General features: G+C 29.8%; 1 protein-coding gene across 3 annotated transcripts in view; it reads right to left on the reverse strand.

Moving 5' to 3' along the window:
- Window positions 1-4,045: 4,045 nt before the first annotated feature.
- LOC142320359 (venom dipeptidyl peptidase 4-like) overlaps window positions 4,046-25,844 on the reverse strand; it is a 32,833-nt gene continuing 11,034 nt past the window's right edge. For 2 of the 3 annotated variants that reach the window (XM_075358066.1, XM_075358065.1), the window contains exons 3-4: window positions 23,720-23,838; window positions 21,686-22,323 (exon numbers count right to left, since the gene is read on the reverse strand). In XM_075358066.1, coding sequence (XP_075214181.1) covers window positions 22,128-22,323; window positions 23,720-23,838 — 315 coding nt within the window. In that variant the 3' untranslated portion in view covers window positions 21,686-22,127. Of the gene's footprint in view, window positions 4,540-10,409; window positions 10,598-21,685; window positions 22,324-23,719; window positions 23,839-25,844 lie in introns of those variants that run through there. The other variant, XM_075358067.1, reaches the window with a different exon arrangement.

The following is a 25,844-nucleotide window of genomic DNA, read 5'->3' on the forward strand; positions in this document are numbered from 1 at the left end:
GTACGTATGGTACAAAACCAAAACAAAATTCTTTTCATTATAGTTTAAACATAAATGATGTAAAAATAAGGGTGTGTAAAGTTATGTTTCTAAACATACTAGCTATATTCTTCTGTATTAGAATACAGAAGAACCTGGAGGAATTGTAGAAATAGACAAAAGAGGATGGCATATACCTGGAATTAAAACACCAGGAAATAATTCAAAATGTTATTCTACACATAAATGTTATTCCAAAATATGAGAGTCATTATTAATGCTTGAAAACTAAGAAACCATTTTTTAGACCTGATTTAAATGTAGAAAAGTTGTATTTATTTTATCAACAATTCTGTGCTGAAAATAAAATAGGTAAAAAAAATCAACTAAAAAGTGGCTTTATATAGCCATATATGTATATAATATATTAAACATTAGTAAAAATGGCTATGTGGCCTCTTTGATTTGTATCTAGCAAAATTAAACAGTGAATTAACTTAAGATGATAAAAAATTTATTTAAAGTGATTATGATTGCACCTTAAGGAATCATAGAAGTTGTATGACCAAACAGTAAAGATACTTAAGATGCAAAGAACAGTAAATGTGTTGATAGCTGATTTACAAAAATGTTTACCAACACCACTGTTAACAAATATATAAAATTTCTACTGCAGGAAGTTATGGACATTAATATCACAATTTATGACATGGTGAGAATGAAGTAGCTTCTTGGATACTAAAATGGGCTGAACAAAACAATACCAATTCAAAAACTGAAGAAATGGTATTATTGTCAGACAATTGCTATGGCCAGAACAAAAATTTTGTCGTGTGTTTACCTATATTGTTTATCAATATCCACAGATAAAGTGTGTCATAAATTCTTGTTAAAAGGCCATACGCGCATGGAAGCAGAAAATGCTTATGCGCTGATAGAACAAAGTAAGAAGAAAATAATGAATTTTTTCAGATACTGACGCCTAGGGATTGACAACAGGTGGTTTGCCAATGTTCAAAAAAGTATCTTTGCAAAATGGAATTACGTGATTTCAAGAATTTTAAATCCTGTGCAGTAAGTAAAACATCCGTTTATTTACACAAGTTTTTATTAAGCTGACAATACTCCTGTCATAATTTGTTCACATTAAAGTTCAGCAAGGAAATATTGATGAATTATTTTATAAATATGAAGATGTTGACAAAGAATTTCTCTAAATTAATTTATGAAAAAATTTGAGAAAGAGTTTCCGGATGTACTTGATGTCATTAGTTGATCCAAAACAGATTTCACAATTAAAATACAAAGACACCTGTTAATTCTGCTTAAATATTTACCATCAGAGTGTCATCTGTTTTACCAAAACATATGTAACTGCAGTGAAGTAAATGATTTCCCTGAAGAAGAAAGTGATGAGATAAAATTGCTTGTTGTAGATTTTCTGCTATTTTATAATTTTTTATTCATTTTTTCAATGTTTTGTGAATTTTTATTGTACAATAGATAATATTACTACTGAAGAAACTATATATTTAGTTCTTTGTAAATTTTTAAATAATTAGTCTTTTAAAATTACCTTTTTCTTTTCATTGTAAAAGTGTTACTATATTACAATCTTTTTATTGCATAATATTTTAGAAGGTTGTGTTGCACTGATATTACCTTTTATAAACGGTATTAAAATATTTTTTCAAAATAAATGTAATTTTCTTCAGATTTACTGACTTTTTTTTACAAATTTCTGGACATGATGACAGAATTCATTAAAAAAAATATGTTTTTAATAGCAAACATTATGTTGGAAGATGGTGATAAAAAAGGAAATTAGTACAACCAAATTTCAAAACTTCAAAATGCTGCTCTATTATAAAATTTAAAAAAAAGGAGATGGTGTCCTTTACCTGCAGGCTACAGAGATTTATTTCACCTAATGCAAGGTTAATCTTCATTTTAAATAATATATAAGAAAAGAAAAACTGAAAAAAGAAAAGAATTTGAGTAATGCATTAGTAAATAAAGCAATTAAATTTTCTGTTATTAAAAAATTTTGATAAAAATTTATAAAAAAATTCAAGAAAAAAGGTATGATATTGTAAGAACCAGTTTCACCAAGCAGAAGTTACAATTTCTGTATCTTATCCTGAAAACAAAAATAAATTAACTTTGGTTAAATTAATTTAAATTTAATGATAAATATTTATGTCTTTTTTCCACTTACGACCAAGTACTCTATAGACAAGACCCCATGGGTCATTGTTTCCCTGCTCTTGTAGAAAAGAGTGCCAGGAATTCTACAGCCTACACTCCTTTTTGAACGTAGCCTCATCCAAGTTGGTGTTCTGCTTCCTCATCAGGGTCAGAACCTCCTCATTGGAGAGACCACGGTCAATGTCATAGATTATGACACAGGGCCTACGACCTTGCTTGGGGTCTACTTTGACCTCAAGCTTCTGTACTGCAAGAGAGTCCTTCATGACCTGGACCATCTCTTTGTTGTCGAGTAACACAACTAAACTCTTGCTGGTACCCCAAGGTACAAGAGTGCCAGGAATCCTACAGCCTACACTCCTTTTTGAACGTAGCTTCTGGCTGTCATGAAGGGCAGCCTAGAAGTCGTTTTTCAAGTTGGAACTTGTCTTAGTCGATCCCTCTGCCTTGTTGAAAAAGAACTCCAGTTATTTGGCCTGGCTGGCCTCTCTTTGGCTGCGAATGACCTCAGCATAGCGCCTGGGCTTTGCTGGAGCAGGAGCTGGTCTCTGAACCAGTATCCATTTCCGAAGCCTCATCCTCCGACAAGGTCGTAGGTACGGGCTCCGGCTTTCTCTTTCGCCTGGACTTCCTGACCTCTATGAATTCTGAGAAATGGTCGGAGATTCCCTAGCCTGTCCTGACATCAACAAGACAGTCGCTGTCTTCCTCCTACTTGAAAAGTTGGGTGTGACTACTACCCGCAGTCAGCTATGGGCAGCTAGGGACCTTCTGTAATCCCCTGTCACTCTTTGTACCTCTTGGCTGCTACAGGATCGATTCAAAAACCATATATTATCATATATAGATTAATGAGGATTACAGTCCTCATTCTGAAAAGATGCAAGCAGGACTAGGGAGTATTGCTTTGCTCGTTACAGGGAGTATGACCAGGAGTCGTTGCCACGATGAGGTGGGTACATGTCGACAAATCAGCACCTTGATACCACTGTAAAAAGTGGAAATGACGAGTCTTAAAATCAGTGCTAACTGTGATAACAGCAGATCCAAAAAAGCCCGACACTGCTGGAGGGTACACACACAACCAGACAGCCTGAAAATAGATGAAACTAGACAACTCACAGACCTCTGGACACACTCAAGGAGACCAGAGGTTACCTTCCCGCTCCAGCTCGCTCAGCTTGTATCGTCCTGGCTAGCACACTCAGCAACAGGAGCTGGTCCAGCGTGGGATTGCTCAGGGAGAACCGCCTTGGCCACACCAGCAAAGAACAACTGATGCTGACCTGACACTGCGGGGCTCTGGGGCCTCCACTACCACGCTGTAGTGGGGACCCAACTGCTGCTGAGGGGAAGCCTGGTCTAACTTCAATGGACAAGTCACAACTCCCCAACTTTGTCGGAGACCAGCTTCCGGACCCAACAGCTCTTCTCAGAGCTAACGCAAAACACAGTCCTTTTCAGGTCCACCACAAGGTTATGAATTAAAATTACGTCGAAGCCATTTGACGACAACAGCCCTTCTCAGGGCTACCATAAGGTTATTAATTACAACGAGCTGTCGAAGCCAATAAAAAAAAAAATGACCCTTTTCAGGTCTACCATAAGGTAAATGCCATGTGCCGTCGAAGCCATTCGGCAACAATCATTCATTACTGCATTGAGTAAAAACTATAAGTTTAGAAGTCTTAAAGAACTATATTTCTTTTTAGATGATTGGTCAAAATATCCATGGTTCTACAATAATTGCACCAAAAGTTTTTTATTAATTTCTAACTGTAAAGAAGGTATAAAAAATTTCATCAGTAGGAAAAGTGAAAACCACTATGTTTTACAATGCTCATGTCATAAACTTTATTTTTTGAATTAATGTAAACTGATAACTAGAAGGTATTATGCACCTTTGCGGAACAGCATAATAATCTATTTAATTCAAAATTGATCGAGATACAATATTTAACACGCACTTCTACAGTTTTTTTTTTTTTTTTTTTTACATTATTTGTGAAAGAAAAAATGTTTATTAAGAAGAATCAACATCTCCATTTGCTTGGATATCTTTGCAAAATTGCTGAATAGAAATAATGAGAAAAACACAATAATTAATTTTAACATTAACACAATAAATGTAAATATTTTAAAATGAACTTCTTAATTCTTAATACATACTTAGTAACATAAATTGTATCCTCAACTTCAACAGTTCCTAAATTTCTATAACCTGCAAAACGAATCTTATCTCCTCGCATACCAGAATTTCTGGCATCTATATAACCCATAATTATGCTGTGGTTTACAGCATAATCTATTGTGAGCCTTTCACGTACAAAATTTGTGTCTGGTCCTCCATACCTGAAGATAATAACAAAAATTAGTTCACCAATAAAAATAAAATGAAAAAATAATTTAATTGCACTAATATGATACATGTCCAGAAAACTAATATAACGTGAAGAAAAAAATTTCTTAATTTTTTAAAAATATCTTAAACCACTTTTCCACTGCTGGGAACTTCTATAACTCTTCCTCATAAAAGGGAGGAAGAATTACAAACGTTTGAGTTAATCCATCACTTAATCTTCAAAATATTATCTTCTAAGAAAATTCTTAAATATGTTATGTAATTACTCTTGCCCAAGTCTGGGTATTTAGAAAAAGTAACCTAATTATTCACATCTCAATTCATTCATAGACAGTACATATTTGAATAACAGGGTGCAGTTTGTCAAGAAGCAAAATACAAATGACAATCCTTGTTCTACTTGCAATTTGATTTATTTTTAAATTACAGATTCAAATTTGGAAATTTTGACAACATATTGCTGATTTTATCTGCAATGTCTTGTAGTACGAATTAATCCAGAAAAATTCCTGTCATAAAACATAATGGAAACGTTCTTACTTTTCCCCCTGAAAAACAATTAAGTTGCAATTCTGAAGAATCGCATTTTGTTTGCTTGTGGATAACATAAATGTGGTTCATAAAGTAAATAATCAAAATAAATGTTCGTTTTGGTTTTTCAAATTAAACCATCAGGGATCTGTCTACTGAAGACTTGTAACATCAATTGGACAAATGCAGTATCAGTACAAAATAGATACTTATTTCTATAAAACGCAATGATTTAAAAAAAAATTTAACATTCCCTTTATTTGAGAGTATTTTAAACTAGATAACAAAGATTTTCAATTTTTATATAGAAACATATTATCCAGTAGGGCCTCCCTTAACCTAGATGACCAGCCACTGTGGTTGAGTAGCATCTCAGCCTTACGTCCAGTGATTGCAGGTTCAAATCTCTCAGGCATGGCATCTTTTCACTGTACTAAAAATTATTCATTAAATCCACAATTAGCCACAAGTACAAAAAGTCTGAAGTAGAGTAGAACTAAAATAAAAATTAACCTAGATGCCATTTACTCCATGTATGTATTTTATTATAGCCTATTACTGATGATTATATATACGTAATTATTATTGCACAGTAACTAGTATTACATTTTTACAGCACGTGGCAGTAAAGCAAAACAATAAATTCTCTTTAGTTTCTGTTATCGATTGTATGCGTAAAGATTGGTCTATATTTTGTGATTGTGTATCTGCTGTACTGTAATACAGTGTAGTAGCTGTAGTGTGTTGTGTTGTTTACTTGTATGTACTGTTTTGGGGTTATTGTTATAATGGTTAGTTGTAGCAATGATATTACTAATAAAAAAAAGTAAACAGGTGGTAGTGTCAATGGAAAGAAATTAGAACCAATTAAAAGATTAAATGCCGCAGAATCAATTAAAAAAAAATTGCTTTTGAGTTTTTAAAGAAACAACTGTCAGTGATTGGAAATGGAACAAAAAATAAATTAATGAATACTGTTCAAAATTCCTAAAAGTTTTTAAATATATGATATACGCTGAAGAAGCTTGTCCAGGATGGTTTAGATGATGCCATTTCCTTGTGGTTCAAGTAACACAGACCCATTGGGGTACCAGTATCTTATTTTGCAAGAAAAGGCAATTCAATTTAACAAAAATTGAATGGTCCAGATATATTTTCTGCCAGTAAAAGCTGGCTAGAAATCGCCACGACATAAGACAATTATATGAGGAGAAAAATTATCTGCCAATACTGACAATGCTAATTTTATCAAAAAATTTTCTACTTTTGTTCAGTCAGAAAATCTGCAGCCAGAAAAAGTAAATAATGCAAATGAGACAAGATTAAATTTTAGAATGCTGCCACTGAAAACAACTTCCGGCTTTAAAATTAGTAAAGAGCAAATAACTGTTTTTGTCTGCAATAGTACAAGTGGTGAAGGTAAAGTACCTATTCTTGTGACTGGCAAGGCTGCTAAACCTAGGGCATTAAAGATTTAGAATTAGATTTACTGCCTGTTCATCCAACAATTATGACTGTTGACAAAAAAAACATAAACATAAGATGTTATATTCTAGCATCACAGCTTTAAGTTACACCTGCATTAGAGGCACTGACTAAAAAAGATGCAATTTACATATTGTCAGAATCGTGGATTTCTATCAAAAAACAATCAATAAATCATTTACAAAAATACGGCTAGAAATTCAACAGGTTAACAATCAAAACGTTTTGTGTACTATGCCACTGAATGAGGAGTTTTGTGCTTTATTAGAAAATATACTCAGAAATATAAAGGAAAATCAAGTGCAAGACTAGTAATAAGTGTAACAACAAAAAGTTGTTACAGAAGAGGTTAATGAAATCGCCTGTGATAAAGACAAACCGATTGATGAATATGAAAAATTAGCCACAATGAAGGGACTGTATTTCTCACAAAGTGCTCAAATATTTAGAATAATGAATTCCTTGACTTAACTGTAGTACAAAACTGGTGTGATCATGCTGCTGAGGATCATGTTACTCAGTTGACAAAAAAAAGTGACTGACGTTTTTATAAAAAAATCAAACTAACTTTATGCGGTCAATACGAGAGTGATTGGTGACTATTTATTTTATTATAATAAATACAGTAAAATAAAATAATAAATAATAATATTGTTGTAATCATTTTTAATTCTTGGCTTATTCTGCGATCAAATTAATATTAATATGCTTTGTTGCCCGAATTCAAGAACAAAACTTAAGGTCCCACGGATTCCATTATCCGAGCCAGCAACACCCCCAATTACCACAGTTAAGAGAGGTAACTGGGGTGTGTGTGTGTGTGTGTATATATATATATATATATAAAACAAATACCGTATACTGTATTTATAAATATATTACGTCACCAACTGACATTGATGCGCCATGTCATCAGGCATATTCATATTTCAGTCAATGTACACGTGTGTTTTTCATGTTATGAAATTTTCGCAAAGGGTATAATATATATATATATATATATATATAAAATAACACATCAATAGGCCAGTGAAAGAAATTTGAATTTTAACTAAATTTTTTGCACTTTCAACATTTTTTCCCTTTCTTTTACATCTTAAATCTCTTTAAGTCTCTACCTGTAGGGGGGGTTAATTCCCTATACACTCATACCACATTTATGGGGGTTTGTATTGATAATCTTGTAAATGGTGTGCACAACCGTCATGTTTTTGGTTTATTATATATACAGAGATACTGTTATAAGGGTAGGCCAAGAAAAAGTAGACACGTGTTTCAGAAGAGATGCTTCTTAGTCCTCAGAAGTCTACCAGAAAACTAGAGTAGAACATGTCAGAATGAGTAGAACAACCTGCAAACATGTTCTAAACAGTTTGAAGTTAAAACTACACCACATCACAGTAGTGCAACAATTGAAGGTTGAAGGAAGCAGAACCGTGAAAATGACTTTTTGTCACTGGTTGTTGAATAGGGTTACAGATGGTCGATTTATGTGTTTATTATGTCAGATGAGGAATGGTTTCATTTATCAGAAAATCTGGACCAAATATACAAGGTATCCTTCCTTACATGACCAGAAGGAAGGTGTGTGGTGTGTTGTGCTTGCCATGTTTGATTGGGCCAATTTTTTTCAACACCACAGTCAACACAGATATCTATCTGACTCTTTTGGATGACTTTGCTCAACAGCTGATATTAGAAGAATGTGTGTACTGCTTTTTCCAGCAGGATGGGGTGATCTGTCACTTGTCTGAGAGGTCACCCTCTCAGTTCATGAACTGTTTACTGCTGAGCAAACAGTGAGTAGAGGCTTATGGCCACCATGATCAGATATGTGACTTTTATTTATAGGTAATATTACATTTACTCTGAAAGTACAGGTATGTTAGTTCTTAATACTGATCTTACATAAGTCACTGTAGACAGTTGGCGGGCTACTTTTTTGTAGCCACCCTAAATTATTACTGTATATTCTACACACTATATATATCACATACTAATCCGATCAACCCAAGCACAGAATTAATAAAATAGGATTACACCTACTTTATTCTATAATCCAGGCAAGAGGGCTTTCACAAGTACCTCACATCATCAGTTGCTCTATAATTTTTCAAATCTTTCATTGCAAATTACACATTAAAATAAAAATTCAGATTTAAAATTGTTAAAAAATCCTTTTCCAATTAAACAAAACAGAAATAAAACTAATTTTTTTATATTCAAAATTTTAAATTGTAAATTAAAATTAAAAATTTCATACATACAAAGTATGAAGTCATTAATAAAAAAATTAAATTAAATCAGAATTAAAATTAATAATAAAAATTAAATAGAAATCCATGTAGACTAGCTAACCAAAGTTATGTGACTTACAGAGTTGAAATATTATAAATTATCAACGTCTAAAGAAGTGCTGCTATCTACAGCAGCTTTTATGATTGTGTTATCCTCATATTCTGTATGTAGGTTGATCAAATTAAATTTACTTTTATACTTATAAATATAAATAAAATCTTTCTAAAATGTCAAAAGCCCTATTATTTGTATTAATATTGTATTTTGTAATTTCCAGTACTTCTAAATTTGTATGAATATCGGATAAGGAGTGTGTATAAGATGATCAGAAACATTAGAGAATCCAATTTACTACTTTTATAATGATTCCCGAAAGGATCGATTTTAGAAAAATATATGTATATATAAATAACTTTCTCAGGAATACAGCTAGAATAACTATATTAAAAGGGAAAGTATGATCACGCCAGAATGGGATATCAGGTTTTTTTAATTTTTTTTGTTTTAGGGTCCACTAATCATGAGACTAACAATATATATGTATTAGTGTGTATGTATGTACGTATCTGGACACATATGTATGTTGCACTGCTTTTGGCCTTATGTCTCAGGATTGACCAAACTGATTTTCTTTAAATTTGGCTCAAATATTTCTGCATATTATTAAGTACTATATATTTCCATATACAATATTTCTATATATAATTATTAATCATATTAATTTTTTTCAAAATACATTACAGAGGTAGAGGGATATCATGAACAACAGTTTCAATTTTCTTCAGAGGCTTTTTAGAGAAAACTTTATTAAAGCAAATTTGTTATCTTCAATATGAATACTTTTTTCAAAAAATTAACCCCCACCTCTTAAAATTGAAATATATGTTTTTTTGTTCTTTTTCTCTGTTTTCCTTTGATTAAAATATTTTTCCACAGTTTTTTGAAATTTTATATTTCATACATAGAACCATCAAGAAGTCTACAATTTTTTCGTTTTGAACTTATAGACCCCCCCCAGACCTAAAGTGCAGAAAAGTTTTTGAAAATCTTCTTTTTCTTACTTTTAACCTTTATTTAGGGGTTTAGATTTTGAGAAATCTTTATTTATTTAAGCAAATTTGTTAAGCTTAACATATATATGAATTTTTTTTTTTTAATTTTCCTGAAATTTATTTCCCACCCACCTCTAAAAAAAAATATATATATATTTTTTCTATTTTTTTTAAATCTTAAATTTTATTATTAATAGTTGAGAAAGTAATGCAATACTCTGCCAGCTTTTACTTTATATAAACACACATGAACCTTATATTTGAACATTATTAATAAAAAGAAAAAACTCTTAACATTTTTCACCAACTAAATAAAATGTGGGAATGTAACTATCATCTAGTTTAATTTGCCTAAAATTATTCACCATTTATTGTTTAATTAAATAAATATCTTCAGATTGAAAACACCGGATAAATTCTAGAACTAAAGTGAATTTACAGATGTATATTATTCACTCAAGAATATAATTATTTTGAAAAAAGAAATCACGTACACCTGTATTAACATCGAATATTCTGTTTGTCCAGATGTATCAATGTTTGGTGGCAGCAACAGTTTGACAACTGCTTCAAACCCATCTGCTACAGGAATGGTGAACTCCTTTGTTAATATTAACGTTATTTCCTCTAGAATTTCTTTCAATTCATCATTATTTTCCCATGTTACTATTTATTTACCAAACTGTAAAAAAAAAAAGATAATAAAAATAATGTTAATGAATTAACATTGATTACCCAGAGTATTTGTTATAAATGCATTTTTAAAACGATGAATCAATATTTATTTTAATAAAGCATCATTTTGCATTAATAACACCTTTACATTAGTTGTTAATGCTGAATGTGGAATTTTATCCACATCTTGCTACATACAGATCAGTTAAATGAAATAAAAACAAGGAATAATTAAATTTCTAATCTGAATACTGACATTTCATTTATTATGCCAAATACAACATTGCTACTAAAACAACCATTAGATCAAGACATTATAATGTCAACATTTTGTAGTCATACAGAACTGCCAACATTTTCAGGAAATATGGGTTACTGTGTCACTTTCAAAATAACAAACAAAATAAATAAGATCATCCAAAACACTTATTAAACACACACTGACAAACACAGTAATGCAAGAGAATACAAACTGAACTTCAGTGACAGCACTAAACTCTACCTTGGGCAGATTGGGTGCACATCAAAGACACTAACACTAAATATAGGCATTGTAGTTAAAAACAAAACTAAATTTTGCAAATTAACTTTTAATTTAAATTATCTGTATAGAAAATCTAATATTAATAAGTACAATATCTAACAATACAAATCATCCTTAGACATTCAAAACAAACACCTATAAAAACATAATTCACAGAACTTTCTCATACAATAGAAATAACAGTCAAAAATATATTATTTAGAAAAGAAACAGAATATATTAGAAATTACTAAAAATGTAAATGAATATAAAAATAGTTTAGTTATGATTATATAAATAGAATGTAAAGAAGAAATATTTGAAAAATTACACTTCATAATGTGAACTCTAGAAATAATTTCAATAATCATAAAAAATAAATAAATAAATTTAAATATTAAGATAACTGCTTAAAAAATCACCAAATATCTTTATAGAGAAAATATTTCCTATAAACTACATAAACCTATAAAACATGATACACTGCAAGCATAGTAACAACAAATTAGATCTATGTGGCATTTATAAAATCAAGCGCAGGACAGTGATTTACAGAAAACCACTACACACTTCAATAAGAGGTTTTCAAAGTAATTAATTATTAAAAAGTTAATAGTAAATAATCAAATGTAATGGAGCATCTTATTTAATGACAAACATACAGTTACTTATAAATATAATAAGTTGGAAAATTTAGAAAGTAATAACAATGACAAATACAAATTTTGGACAAAATACTGTATTAGTAAATATAATCTTGTGAATGCACAAACAGATACTAATCATACTCTTTTAAGTTGACAAAATTATTTATCTAACTTTAATTTCATTAGTATTATCACTTCAATTCTGACCATGGCCAAGGAGATTTTATTTCAAACAAAAATAAAATTAATATTTAGCTACTTAGCAATTTTTATTTTGTTTTATAAGTAATTAGTCATATAATTCTGCAGGCAAAGTGATTCTTTGTGCACCAGAATGAAAGTGTTATTTCTGCTTTGATGGATTATAAGATCTGCAAATGTTAATGTAGTTTTCATACAGTGGTTTTTGGGTGGACATGAATTTTTATGACTGCCTGTTAAATTACCTCTAGGTTAAATTACCTCTAATTGGAGCTCACCAAATAAAATGATAAAATCAATGTAAATAATACAATTAAATACAATATATCCTATGGTCTCTACTTTCATAACCTTTTCAAGTTATTAAAAATGGGATAAATAAGAACTTTGATATGGTAATATGTGAAGCTAACTGGTATAAAAGTTAAGAATAAGGTTACCTCAATCATATAGAAATATCTAAAGGTACTGAGAATAGAGATGTGAATAAAATATCTACAGATTACAATAAGGAACTAATTAAAGTTTTTTTTTTGTTTTTTTGGCATAAGGAACAAAATATGAGATCATAATAGAATTTTTCAAACTAGTAAAGTTCATATTTGAATTCAAATATGTAAATAAATTTTCTTCATCACTTACCCTTCTTTTGTAAACTTTGAAAGAAATGTAAGAATTTAAATGCATCAGGGCACTATTCAACTTACCTAAAGTGTGATAGTTGTTTTCTTTTTATCTTTGCCATTGGGAATATCCCTCTTTAGCATTCAACAGTAATCTTGAGCATACTTGCGCTCCACTGCTGCTCGTACTTGTTTTCCACGACTGAGATTTGTTTTCCAAGCATGATCTTCATGCTTGTCACTGATGGCACCGAGGTTGTTCAGAAAGAAATTCAGGTGTGAATAAAAGAAGTGAATTTTTAGGGAAATATTACAGCCCATACATTTCTATGACAAATAATTCATCTACAATGTCCTGCAATTAGGGGATTTATGATTTCCTAAAAATACTTTTCGCACAATACTTTTAAATGACCTTCATGCAGACTTTTCAATTTGGCTTAACAATTTTTTAAACTGTCCATCTCTAATCAATGTTCTTATTTGGGGACCAAGGGAATTTCTTCCTAGATTTTAGTGCCGTTTCACCATTTTTAAACTTTTTCAAAACACAGTTTTTGAAAAACCTATTTTTATATGGAAAGCAGGTAGACAAATCATTTCCAGGTTAACTGGTAGGAGATGTATAATATTTTTTTGTCCAGGAGTAAGTGCTTCATACTTTGGCCATTCCTGCCTGATATAATGTTTTGTTTTCTCCTTGTCGTCTCATTTGCACAAAAAGCAACACAAGTGAGTATAGCTGAGCTTCAAACCACTTAAAAACACAATAAATTTTAAATGCAACTTATAGTCAAATGACAAATACATACAGTAACTAGTCCAATGATGGTAATTGCACTGAATTTTTTGCAACAAAATGTTCATGTAAGTTGCATACGCTGAAACAGAAGGAAATTTGTAGTCATTGTGCAAAAGGACAGTCTTTAAACTAGTTTTCAAAGAATCAATAAACAGTCTCCATTCTTAAGAGTTATGTTAAAGATGAAATGCATTCATGAGCACAAATATTGTTATACTACATTCAGCTACTTCTTTCAAAGTATACATTTTTAAACTCTTTGTGACAATTACAAAGAAACACACTTTAGTGTCAGTATATAGAGGATTTCAACCTTTCAGCAAAAATCTGAAAAGTTTGGTTTATTTTTGACAAGTTCAGATCCTTGCCAGCCTCCGTGGTGTCAGTGGTAACGTCTCGACCTTTCATCCAGAGGTCCCAGGTTCGAATCCCGGTCAGGCATGGCATTTTCACACACACTACAAATAATTCATCTCATCCTCTGAAGAACGCCTAATGGTGGATCCAGAAGTTCAGATTCTGATCAAGGTCACTTAATTCTAATTCACCTAGAGTTATCAGCTGAGGTTTATAGGAAAAGGATTCTGCTTTAAAAGAAGGATCATCTTGCTCCTCATGTTGAATTTCAGTGGCTAATTCATATCTGATTCATCTTATAAAGTTAGACGAGTTGGAAGGTGTGGTCAGGTTAAGTCCTCACCATAGGGCATTCGCCTTATAACAGATATAAATTCAAGTACTGCACTGTCGTGTTTGGATTTACTATTTAATCCTTTTATTTTTGTAATATGGAAATAATACAAAAGTATGACAAATGGTCTTGTAGTTCAGACCACATCATCAGTATGGCAATTACTCCTACTCCAGTCTGTCAGATGTTTCACACAGGTCAAATAGCAAATGAAAGGGGTCCAGTTCTTATCCTGATCCCCAACTTTAAGCCAAAATATAGTTCATAACATTTTTTAACTAGTGGAGTGACACTTTATCACTCTTCTTCAAAATTCTAATCCAAAATGTAATCTCAAAATAAAGGAAATGTCTCAAAAATTTTGACATAAGCACAAGAATTCCGCAACGAGATAAAATCTAACTGGCAATTTAAAAATATTTTTTGACAGTGTAGTAAAAATTATAAATAAAACATGGATATTAACATTGGAAGTAAAAAGTTGAGTTTTGAAGTAAAAATCTTTTGTAAATGACTTACTGATTAGATGACAGAAAATTAAGAAAAATGTATATTTTCAATTTTTAAGAGATGAAATATTGACATTAAGAGATGAAATTGACATTAAGAGATGAAATTACACAGAATTACTAGAATTACACAGAAAAATTCTTGAAAAAGTGGATGATTTTTAAATATTGTGAAGCTATTTTTAATGGTATAGACAACACAAAATACAATATCTTATACTGAATAAATTTAGCGAAATAATGTTTGCGTGAATAAAATAAAATTGCAAATTAAAGCTGTTTTCAAAAGAAGTCAGAAATAAAATTATTATGAAATTATAAAAAACAATCCTCTACAGAATTGAAGCAATGTATACGATACATATCACAACAGAAAGTGATCATTAAATTGCGTTTTTCACTACCTACCCTAGTTTTTGTATAGGTGTGGTTGCATCTGAGGTACAAGAGGCACTAGTCAGAGTTTCTATGAGCATAATGATGTTCATTACACACCAAGTCACTGTGGTGAATAAAGCTGTGAAGGTGTCACTTACAAGTTGGAATGTCACTTGCATTATGGCAGACTTGGAATACTGATAAGCAACACTATTACATTTGGCTTAGTGAAAAAACCAAAATGAAATCACTTCACTACCTACTTTCCTTTGCAATCCTGACAAGAATTCTTGTTATTCTTGAAAATGGCAATGTTATTTTTGAGAGAAATTTATAATTCATGTCAGATCACTTACTATACTATCTATCACCAGTTCTTAAGTCCTGTTGGCTAACGAAGGGGAAGAAATACAAGTATATTGACTCATTTACTTGATAGAGTTTAGTACATCAAACTCCCTGAAAATATTAGTCATCAACAATACTACATTTGTTATTTAGTTGGTATTTGAAGCATATGATGATGTACTTAATCATACCTAATGATCTGTATATTATTACCAATCTGGAAAATGAGAAAAATGTATAAAATTAAGTAACAGATTACCATACATAAGCTTAAAAAATGGAAGAGTATGGTGGTTGAGAGATGTCCTCAGAATATAAGTGAAAATGTTAAATCTGAAATAAGAGGTTGGTTTGATACTAACAGGTCACTAAGAAACCCAAACGGACCTAATATGATGGCTCAAAAAGGACCTTTAGTAAATTGCTAATTTGGAGGAGACTTTTCTTTTTGTAAATAGATATGGAGGCTGCTGATATGTAAGGTTATGAACCTGTTATAACCGTTTTGTAGAAAACACCTTGTTTCACCTTTTAAACTGGTCATGAAACTGTATTATTTAGTTATTGAGAAAAGTATATATCCTTTTGTATTAGTATTATTAGCACTAAAAATTTTATCTCGGTTAACAATTTTGGCCTATTTTTATACTCCTAATTTTGACTTTTACATTATATAATTTCATAACATTTTTCTCAGTTTACATCTACTTTTTGACCTTGATGAATCAGTTATATAGATAATATATTCTTTAGTTAGTTCTATGGCTATGATTATTACGTTTTTTATCTTCTACACCTACAAATTTATTAATGTTACTGCTTAAGAAGAAAAAATTGTTTAAAAGTGATTCCGTATCATCTACTGGAGATCTGGATTAACCCAAAAAAAAAATCCAAAATTTTTCCTCTAGCTAGACACAGAGACAAAAGCTGCCTCAACATTTTTATTGGTATAATATTGATTCACAGAGTTGTTAACTGCATTGAAACTGATACTATTTCTAATGTAGATTGATATCCTACCACTTCTATAAATTTGCAATAAAAAACTAATGTAAAACTTCTTGAAATGAAATGTTATAATGGGCTCCAAAAGGGAATCTATACGTTTAATACGCTTAATATCTTGTAATATAAATTCAGGCATTTCTAGTTTTTCTTGTAAAAAGAGAACTTTGTAAACTATCATCTTGACTTATTCTTACATTACTTAATCTCTCATTACATGAAAGATTTAATCTGTATTCTCAAATTCTGAAGATCTACTTAAGAAATGAAATGGCTTCAGTACATAAACGATTAATGTAGATGAATATTAAAGATTATTAATATTAATGATTATTTTGATGTATAAATAATATTGTTAACATTATTGCACATGTTAAAAAACTTTCAACAGATTTACTTCTATCATTTAAATGCTGCAACTTGATATATTAACTCTCCCTAAATTACTATAATACACAATTTTTATATTTTTTAAACATTTAAATATGCTTAATTATTTACTATCCTGAAGATCTCTTTGTTCATAGAGGTTCACCTGGGCAAGTCATATTTAGTATTAGGCAAATCCATTATAATATTTGGTAGATAAGCTCACTTGGTAAATGTTTTAGATCATTAATTAAATGTTATTTTCTAAACATGAAATATATAAAAACTAATTAGTAATTCTTAACATATTATTATTTTAAAATCAATTATATAGTTAATCTTATATATTCAAATTCTTCTTGAAAATTTTAGATATATATAAGTAAAAAAAAATTATCTTCAATATCATTATAACTACCTGTTACTATAACAAATTCTTGAGAGAAGGGATCAAATTTCCTCTTAAACACTTCTAAAACTTGGGGTACGTTGTACCTGATTTTAACAACCCTTCCACAACCAAATTGCAAAAAGATTACTTCTATATTTACTTACAATGAATTCTTACGTGGGTATTGGCTAGCACTTTTACTTGAACTTCTATTATACCTTTAATTGAGTAGTTAACTTTATTATTATGGCTGTTTATTACAGATATTAACAATAACTTTCTACTCATAGTATTTTAATTGTTTCTAAATATGAAATGTGCAGAAAATATTTCAGTAATTCTTTACATATTTTTATTTTAAAATCAATTATGCAGTTAAACTTTTGTCAAATTCTTCTTGAAAATTTTATATATATATATATAAAACTTTGATGAAAATTTGTACCTCGTCTTATCTGCAGAAATATACAGTACTTATGACATTAACCATGTTAATAGTCCAGTTCCCATTAGACAATATAATTGTTATGCCTGTTAAGTAATGTGAAGTCATAATTCATGCTGCTAATAGCAATATTACTGTTTATAAACCATAATATCAAATTTTATAAAGAATCTAATCTTACGATATTAATTTATAGTGCAAAATCACAATGTGACTAATATTCCTAGAAATATTTATTTAGAATTATAGAAACTTATTTTTACGTGAAGAATCAACTATAAAATTTTCTCAGTGTATTTCAGGGACTGTCTATAGCAGGGGTGGCCATCTTTTCTGTGTATAAGATCGACTTTTTATCTTAAGAGTGTGTCGCGATCGACTTGCTGTCATAGGTGTAGTCTAAGAGGGAAGAAGGGGTGTGAAATGCATACTATGTTTATACACCGTATTTCAGTATAAGGTGCACTCCAGCGAAGTATAGGTAGATAAGTAAAATATATTATTTTTAAATCACTTACTAAGTTTTCGAGATATAGGCTCATGAAGAAAATAAATTTCCAGACCCAACTTTTGATAGCACATTCCGTACATGCGGTACTTAAAAAATTTGATTTTCTGACACTTTTTCAAGATAGATTTTTACTAACTTAAAATGCAATGTAATTTTTTTATCAACTGCAATGTATAAGTTGTTGTACTAATTGTTTGTAAATATGAAAAAGTTGTTATAAAATGCACAGTATGGCTGATAATTTGATTTCAATATTTCACTTTAGCGTTTTTTTGGGCCAGGAAAATTTATAATGAAAGAATAATATGACTTACTTTTTGCTAATCTATCAATAGCTCGCTGAGTACATCTCGTACTGAAATATAGATATACGGCTTATCTATCTACGTAAAAAACAACAACAATAATTATTTAAAGAGCCGAAAAACTCACGTCCAGGGGAATTAAAAGAACATAGATAATTATTAACAATATTTATTAATTCAAAGTAGCTACAGATAAAGACAGATTTAGAATTTACTTTGTTGCTTTAACATTAATGGGAAGAATGAGTTTGCATGTCTCTAACCAAGGAATCAAAATTAGGTGTATATCCTGACAAAGATAATAATAATGAGTCTTCAGTATGGAAATCAGTCAAGACAGAACGTTGTTTAGTCTTCGTTAGCTTCAAGTATGAAAATGCCAATTCGCATAGGTATGTAGATCCGATACAAGAATAGGAGGTATATTCGCTACATTTGGTAATACTGGGATATTTTTCTCGGTTGACATATTTCCAAAAATCTTCTTCAAATTTTCTGGCTTGTAAGATTGTCAGTTTGTAAAATTATAATTTCATTTTCTAATGCCCTTTGATCCATACGAAATATGTCTGAAATTTTTTTGCTAATGCGTTTCACACTTAAATCTTTTTAAAAAGGAAAAGATATAAATTCCACAATTTCTTTAATTTTTTCAAAATCTTGGAAACTTACCTCATAATCTTCAATTACTTTTTGGATTTCCGCGACGTATTTGTCGATCTTATAATTAATATTTTTATGTTTTTGTAGGTTATCTGCCATATTTGGAAAATGATTCAGATTATTTTGTTGCAGATCTTCTATAAAATAAATTTTGTTTTATATGCGTCTATGCAGCTGATCATATCAATCACTGTTTTATTTTTATCTTGTAATTCTAAATTTAAATGACTTAATATTGAAGTAAAATCGGTAAGAAATGCTAAGTCACTAAGCCAAGTTCATCATTTAAATTTTCACTGTTTTCATCATGTTCGTGAAGAAAATCTATAATTTCAATAAATCACGAAATCGCTGCAGAAATTTACCTCTGCTTAGCCATCTGACACCGGTATGTAGTAATAATTCAGATTGGCCTTCATCGAGCTGCAGTTGGAAGAGACGCCGTTTGAGGAAACTTCCTCGAATTGAATTAACAATTTTAAATGCTATGTCCATTACCTCTTTAGTGTCTAGTCTCTTGCTAGCTAACACTTGCTGGTAAATTATGCAGTGATAGCTCAAAAAGGCTGGGAATTCATCTTCATTTTGACATAGGGCTATAAATCCATTTCTGCAACTTATCATTGCAGCTGCGCCATCCGTTGTTATTGAGACTAATTTAAAAAGTGGTACTTTCAAATCATTGAGCAAGTTTTTAAAGGCTTTGAATATGTCTACACCTCTAGTCCTTTCCTTCAGAGAAATCATACCCAACAATTCTTCTTTAGATGTAAAATCCTTAAAAACCATATGAACGAAAACAAGTAATTGTGCTGTATCACTTATATCTTGTCGATTCATCACACTGAAGCGAAAAACAAGAATATCTATTAATATCATTATATAACTGTTCTTTTACATTCCCACTCATCCTTTCAATTCATCGCATTACTGTGTTTTGAGACAATTGTAGATCTTGAATTGTAGCAATAATTTTACTCTTTCTTAAAATCGTTAAAAAGTGAATCTGACATTTCAAAAAAAAATTTTTTTACAAATTCACCGTCGGAAAAAGGCTTACATTTTTTTGCCAAGAGATGCATTGAATGATGCAGTAGTTACTGCTTGTGACTTCAACCTTGGCTTTTTAAAAACGCTTTGTTGTTTTGTTAATTGAGTTTTAAGATCCCTAACTTTATGTTTCCTCAGTTCAGAATTTGGTGGATAATCTGTTTAATACTTGTTATGTAAAGCTAAGAAATGTCTCTCCAGATTACCCGTTTTAGCAATGGCTAAGGTAAGGCATATTAAACAACAACGTTTATCATTCACTATTGTAAAAAAGTAATTGAGTTCCCATTCTTCATTGAAGTGATAAGTTTTCAATTTTTTCAGTTTACTACTCGTGTCCATGGGTATACTAGAATGCAAAGAAATATGACAATTTAAAGAATAAGTATTGAATTAAATATTTTCCTAGAAAATTCAAAAACTCATGAACTGCGGCAATTATCTCCGTTACATTGAGAGAAATAATAATAATACTGCATATTACGATCAGGGACAGCAATACAAGTATATTAAAATCTAATATAGATATATTCAAATTTACAAGAAGTATGTTAAAGTTACAATATATTTATTACGGTTTACAATACTGACTTCTTAATTTAAATAGAATTAATGTTATTCTTAATATAACTGTAATACTGTCCCTTATTTTTCTCTCAGTGTAATGACCGCAGTTTAGAAATCTGTTGCCGAGAATGCTCACATATCAAGTAAATAGATAGGTAAGAAAAGCAATTTAATTTAAAACAAAGAAAAGGTACTTAAATTTTAAACAGAAGAAAAATTGAAAATCAACGTGGTCACCGAGGATAAATAATATTGATTAATAATAATACTTTTAATACAAAACAAAAGAAGCTACTGTATGACACTACCAAATATTCAAGCTAACTGACTGTGTTCTTATGAGTCGAGTAGTATCTGCTGCGTTCACGCGTTGCGTGCGGTGACAAGTGAAACACATAAGTCAAAATGTATTGTGCTGGATGGGCGGAGATCACAGTGTCAGGCTGTCAGAATTCTAGGAATTTATGACCTTGGCAAATTTCCAGAATGCATTAAACTATTGCTAGAAAGTTTTGTCTTCTACAATCCCTTCAGAGTTCATGGTACACGGAATTCCACCCCAGACATTGCGAGGGATCGACAATCGACCCAAATTGGCCTCGTGATCGACCGGTCGATCGCGATCGACTTGTTGGCCACCCCTGGTCTATAGCATAAATAAATAAAACTTTAAGAAGTAATTTCCATATTTAAAATAAAAAATTATATTAACACACTATTTATGTAATATTTTTTTTTGCTTAGTAATTTATTTACTCAAATGAATTCTATTTTTGTTATAGCAGGCCATAATAGAAAACACATTAATTCTTGTTATTATATCATCTGTATTAGTAATATGGGTGTACAGTAGTGCAGTTCCTTATAATTTGCTTTTAATATTAAACAGAATGTGCTTAAGACAGTAGGTCAAAAGGAGTATGAGGAGTTCAGGAGTTCAATAACAATCACTTTTACTAGTTCAACTAACATGTACATTATAAAATTCACTACATTGACATTTTTCTATGCTTTAAAATTTCTCTGCATCAGTCAATATTTCACATAATCATTCACCAAGCACCAATCTGATATTAGAACAGATTTAATTAATTAATTCAAAAATATATTGATAGTTATTTATTTTTCTATTTCCCTAAATTAGACAAATCTAGACAATGGTTAGTCAAATCTCTAAGCAAGTCTTGAAACCACATTTTTCTTTACATTTTCCCAAGCAGTTTTGAAAAATTAAATTTTGGAAATTTGATAAATGTTTCTTACGTATAAGAAACATTTTTAAAAAAATATTTCTTGCAAGAAATAAGTTTTCATGAAAATTAACAGAGATAATTTACCCACTGGTATACTAGTCCAGGAAATAAGTGGATAATAATAGAAGGTTGTCTCAGATGATTGATCTGGCTCTCACATGATTGAGCCAATCATTTGAAATGTTTGTAGGCCATTCTGGGATAACAGGAACTTACCAACATACTGTAATTAAATATACCAGTCACACACTACTTACCAACTATGTAGCAAGATAAAAATGAATACATAATAATTAAATAAAATGTATTCTTTTAATTTACTTACTGTATTACATGTCTGATAATCAACTGGACAGATTATGATATGTGCTTTATTTTGTACTCTATTCATCCAAGTAACAGCTAAATCATGATTACCTGACCATGTCACTGCACTTATAATAGGTTCCCTAAAATTACATAAAATGAAACTTATGTCAGCATAAAGGTAATGAAGTTGTTATTATTATAAGTTAATAAGTGAGCATTTTTATAATAAATTAATTATTTTACAACCATATACATGGTTGTAAAATAATCTCTGTGTGTGTGTGTGTGTGCGTGCACACACACACACACACACACATACAGAGAGAAAAAGAGAGAAAAATTTTCTTGAAATTTATTTCTTAATATTTTTTGTTGTCTTACACTGCAAAACTTGAATAAAAGTACAATCTCACTAAACAGAGAAAACAGAATTCTGCAAAATCCTAAAATAGAAAAGTTTCCTGAATGAGTACAGTAATGTCAACTCCTGAAGAGGCAATTAAAATGTTATTTATGAAAGAAAAGGAAAATATTACTGAAAAAAATTTGGTTTATATCTGATTACAGATCTGGAAATAGCACCAAGTTCATGAAATCAATGATGTAGTAGTCTGCGGTCTGTAGTAAATGTAGAAAGATTACACAATGTAGTAAGGAGTAATTTTTGTAAGCCGTTCAAGTTGAAATGTGCTACCAGAGGTCACAGACGGAAAAATATAATTTATTAATTTTATTTTTAATGCTGGTTGCAAAATTGTTAATATGTATAACTTTATAACAAATCAATCTATTTTTACTTATTCTCCCAGAGAAAATGTCAATCTTGTTTTAGTTATGTAATTTTCATGCTATTGCTATTAAATAAAAATATTGTACACAGTTTCATTATCTCTACTAGTGTATACATTTATATTTATACAACAATAATTTTTTTATTGCTTTTAAAAAAAAATGTTATAAATATAAACAAAAAAATAGATGTAAAAAAGGATGCACATGTACAAACGTTCACCCATTTACAATAAAAATATAATCAGTTTATCACTGCTTATGGCTGTGATTAATTTAAAATCATGTTAACATGTTTATTCTGTAGTATATAATGTAAGATATATTAATTAACCAAAAAAGTACAATATTGATTTTAGATTTATATAATAAATTAAGGTAATATAGAAGAAGTTGTACATCAGTCTTCATTAAATAAATACAATTTCTTTTTTCAAATTTTTAAATTAACAGGCAATTATAGAAATTAATAAATCAAGATAGAATTTAATAAATCAGCATTTACTAAATGATGTAGATAAAGCATTATCAAGACAGGCTTTATTGGTCAGTTTTATCTAAAGGGTAAATATAAAGCTCTTAACTTTATGTTCCAGTTCCAACAAAACTGTCAAATCAAACAATTAATGACAGATCATGACCATTAGAGTAATGATAGTTTAACTAAAGTCAAAGTAAATATAATTCTTCAACATATTAAAAAAATTTTTTTATAGTTAATTAATAGAAGTACACTGTAATGCATACATTCTAAGGAGATCATCTGGAGGAGGAACACTAAGAATACGAGGTGAGGGCTCCAATTCCATATTTGGCTGTCCTAAAAATGCCACACTTAGGGTAATGTCAGGATTTGCCCTTCCTGGCTGAAAAACAAAAAAGATAAATTGTATTTAGAACAAACATAAAAATGGTATAAGAAATTTGGGAATATAAAACAACAAAGGATATACATGAAATATATTCAGTTATACTTACAAATAAAAATACATATTTATTTATAATAAATCTATTAAAAACTAATAAACAATAATAAATGAGTTAATCAGCGTTCAATTTGCATTTATTCATGTCAAATAACATCAGAAAATCAAGATCAGGGAAGTTTATGTTTCATGTTTATGATTAGCTGTACACACCTAACTTTACTCAGGTTTCTCAAAAGAGAAGATATATTGTAAAAGTTTTCTGATAAAATTACATAAAGTTTAAAGTAAAACTATAGTAAACTTTTACCAAGTTTTTAATAATCAGATACGCTATTCATATGTAAAGTGCATGTGAGGAAAGCTGGAGAGATAGACAAACTATCAGACAAATATTAATCTAGCAAAGGGAGAAACATTAACTATTACATTAAAGGATTTAAACATTCGTTACAGTAGTTTCCCTCAACAATCCCTTGATTAGATAATGATGCCTTGATTAGACAATGCCTTGATTACATAATGATGTATTTTATCTAACTGCCGAAGGATATCAGTTTCAAGAAACAAAAGGCAGATAACTGTATCTAAAACATTATGTAGTTTTATTTATAAATTCTTTGTATTATTCTACGAATCTTTTTATGAAAGACCACTGTATTTGTATATTAGTTTTGCCAATATGCAAATCAGAATTGTTACAATTTTATTAGCTGTTAGAAAAGTCCAAAAATGACTTCATATTTCAAAATTTTATGAGAGTAAAATATTTATAAATAAAATAAATGTAGATCTGTTCAACAACAAAATTACTATTTTTCAGAAAGTTTGAAATTGCTATTCGCCTCTAATCTTTAATTTTTAAATAGCAAAGTGAGTTTATGTAATGGGATGTACTTTTCATGCAAAATTTGATAAGACAACTGATAATGAAACCCATTTTGGATAACTATTTTTAGGTTACTAATAACTAAAACTGCAAATTAGTAACTAAAATTACAAAAGCTGCACTAGAAAATGAAAGAAAGCAAAAATGAATTTTTTTTATTTCATTTTACTGTTAGTTTGCATTCAACAATATTTTTGTAACAGTTATTATTTCAGTATTTTAGCAGTTTTTCAACATTTTAATATTCTACCATTTTAATACAATATTTTATTCATTAACTTAGCCATATATAATTACTAATATGTTGCAAAATTATTATAAAAAATTAAATGATACTGCAACAGATCAGCTAACATTTATTTGAAGAAGTACAAAAACTTAGTTAATTATATTTTTAAAGATTTATGTAATTTTTTCATATTTAAATTAAGTTATACTCATCTTCCTACTATAAGTGTTTTTGTTTCCTTTCTTTAGGGTAGTGCATTAATCTTGAGTGGTATCAAAATTAGAATGTATTCTATCATATTTTAAGTTTAGAAGCAGCTTCATCAATTTGATGAATCTCATAAAATCATATTATTATTATCGAAATTATCATATTATTTATCTTAGATCAAACTTTCATTTTTTTATTTTTTATTTTCTGGGCGAAAAACACTTTCACGTTATCAGCATCCAGAGTAAAATAAATAAAAGAGAAAAAAGGAATAACATAAATTACATGACAAAAAAAACTAAAAAAGAATAACATTAAAGCAAAAAAAAAACTAAAACACATTAATACTAAAGAATCTGTCAGAATAATTCAGTTTTATTAAATAAATCTTGCATATAATCTAATTCTTTACTTATGGTAATCTCTAAAACAGTTTTTTCCTTTTCTAAGGCATAATGGTACTTTGCAAATCACACATCCACATAGTACAGACCTGATTTTTTGAAGTGCCACATGCCACAACGGCGATAGGTAAAACGTTGAGGTTGATGTGCAGTACTTTCTGTTCTGATGTTACTTGGCACCACTCTTGTTCTTGCTTTTATAAATGATAAACCT

The sequence above is a fragment of the Lycorma delicatula genome, chromosome 2 (genome assembly GCF_047948215.1).
Source record: "Lycorma delicatula isolate Av1 chromosome 2, ASM4794821v1, whole genome shotgun sequence".
NCBI classification, from domain to species: Eukaryota; Metazoa; Arthropoda; class Insecta; order Hemiptera; family Fulgoridae; genus Lycorma; species Lycorma delicatula.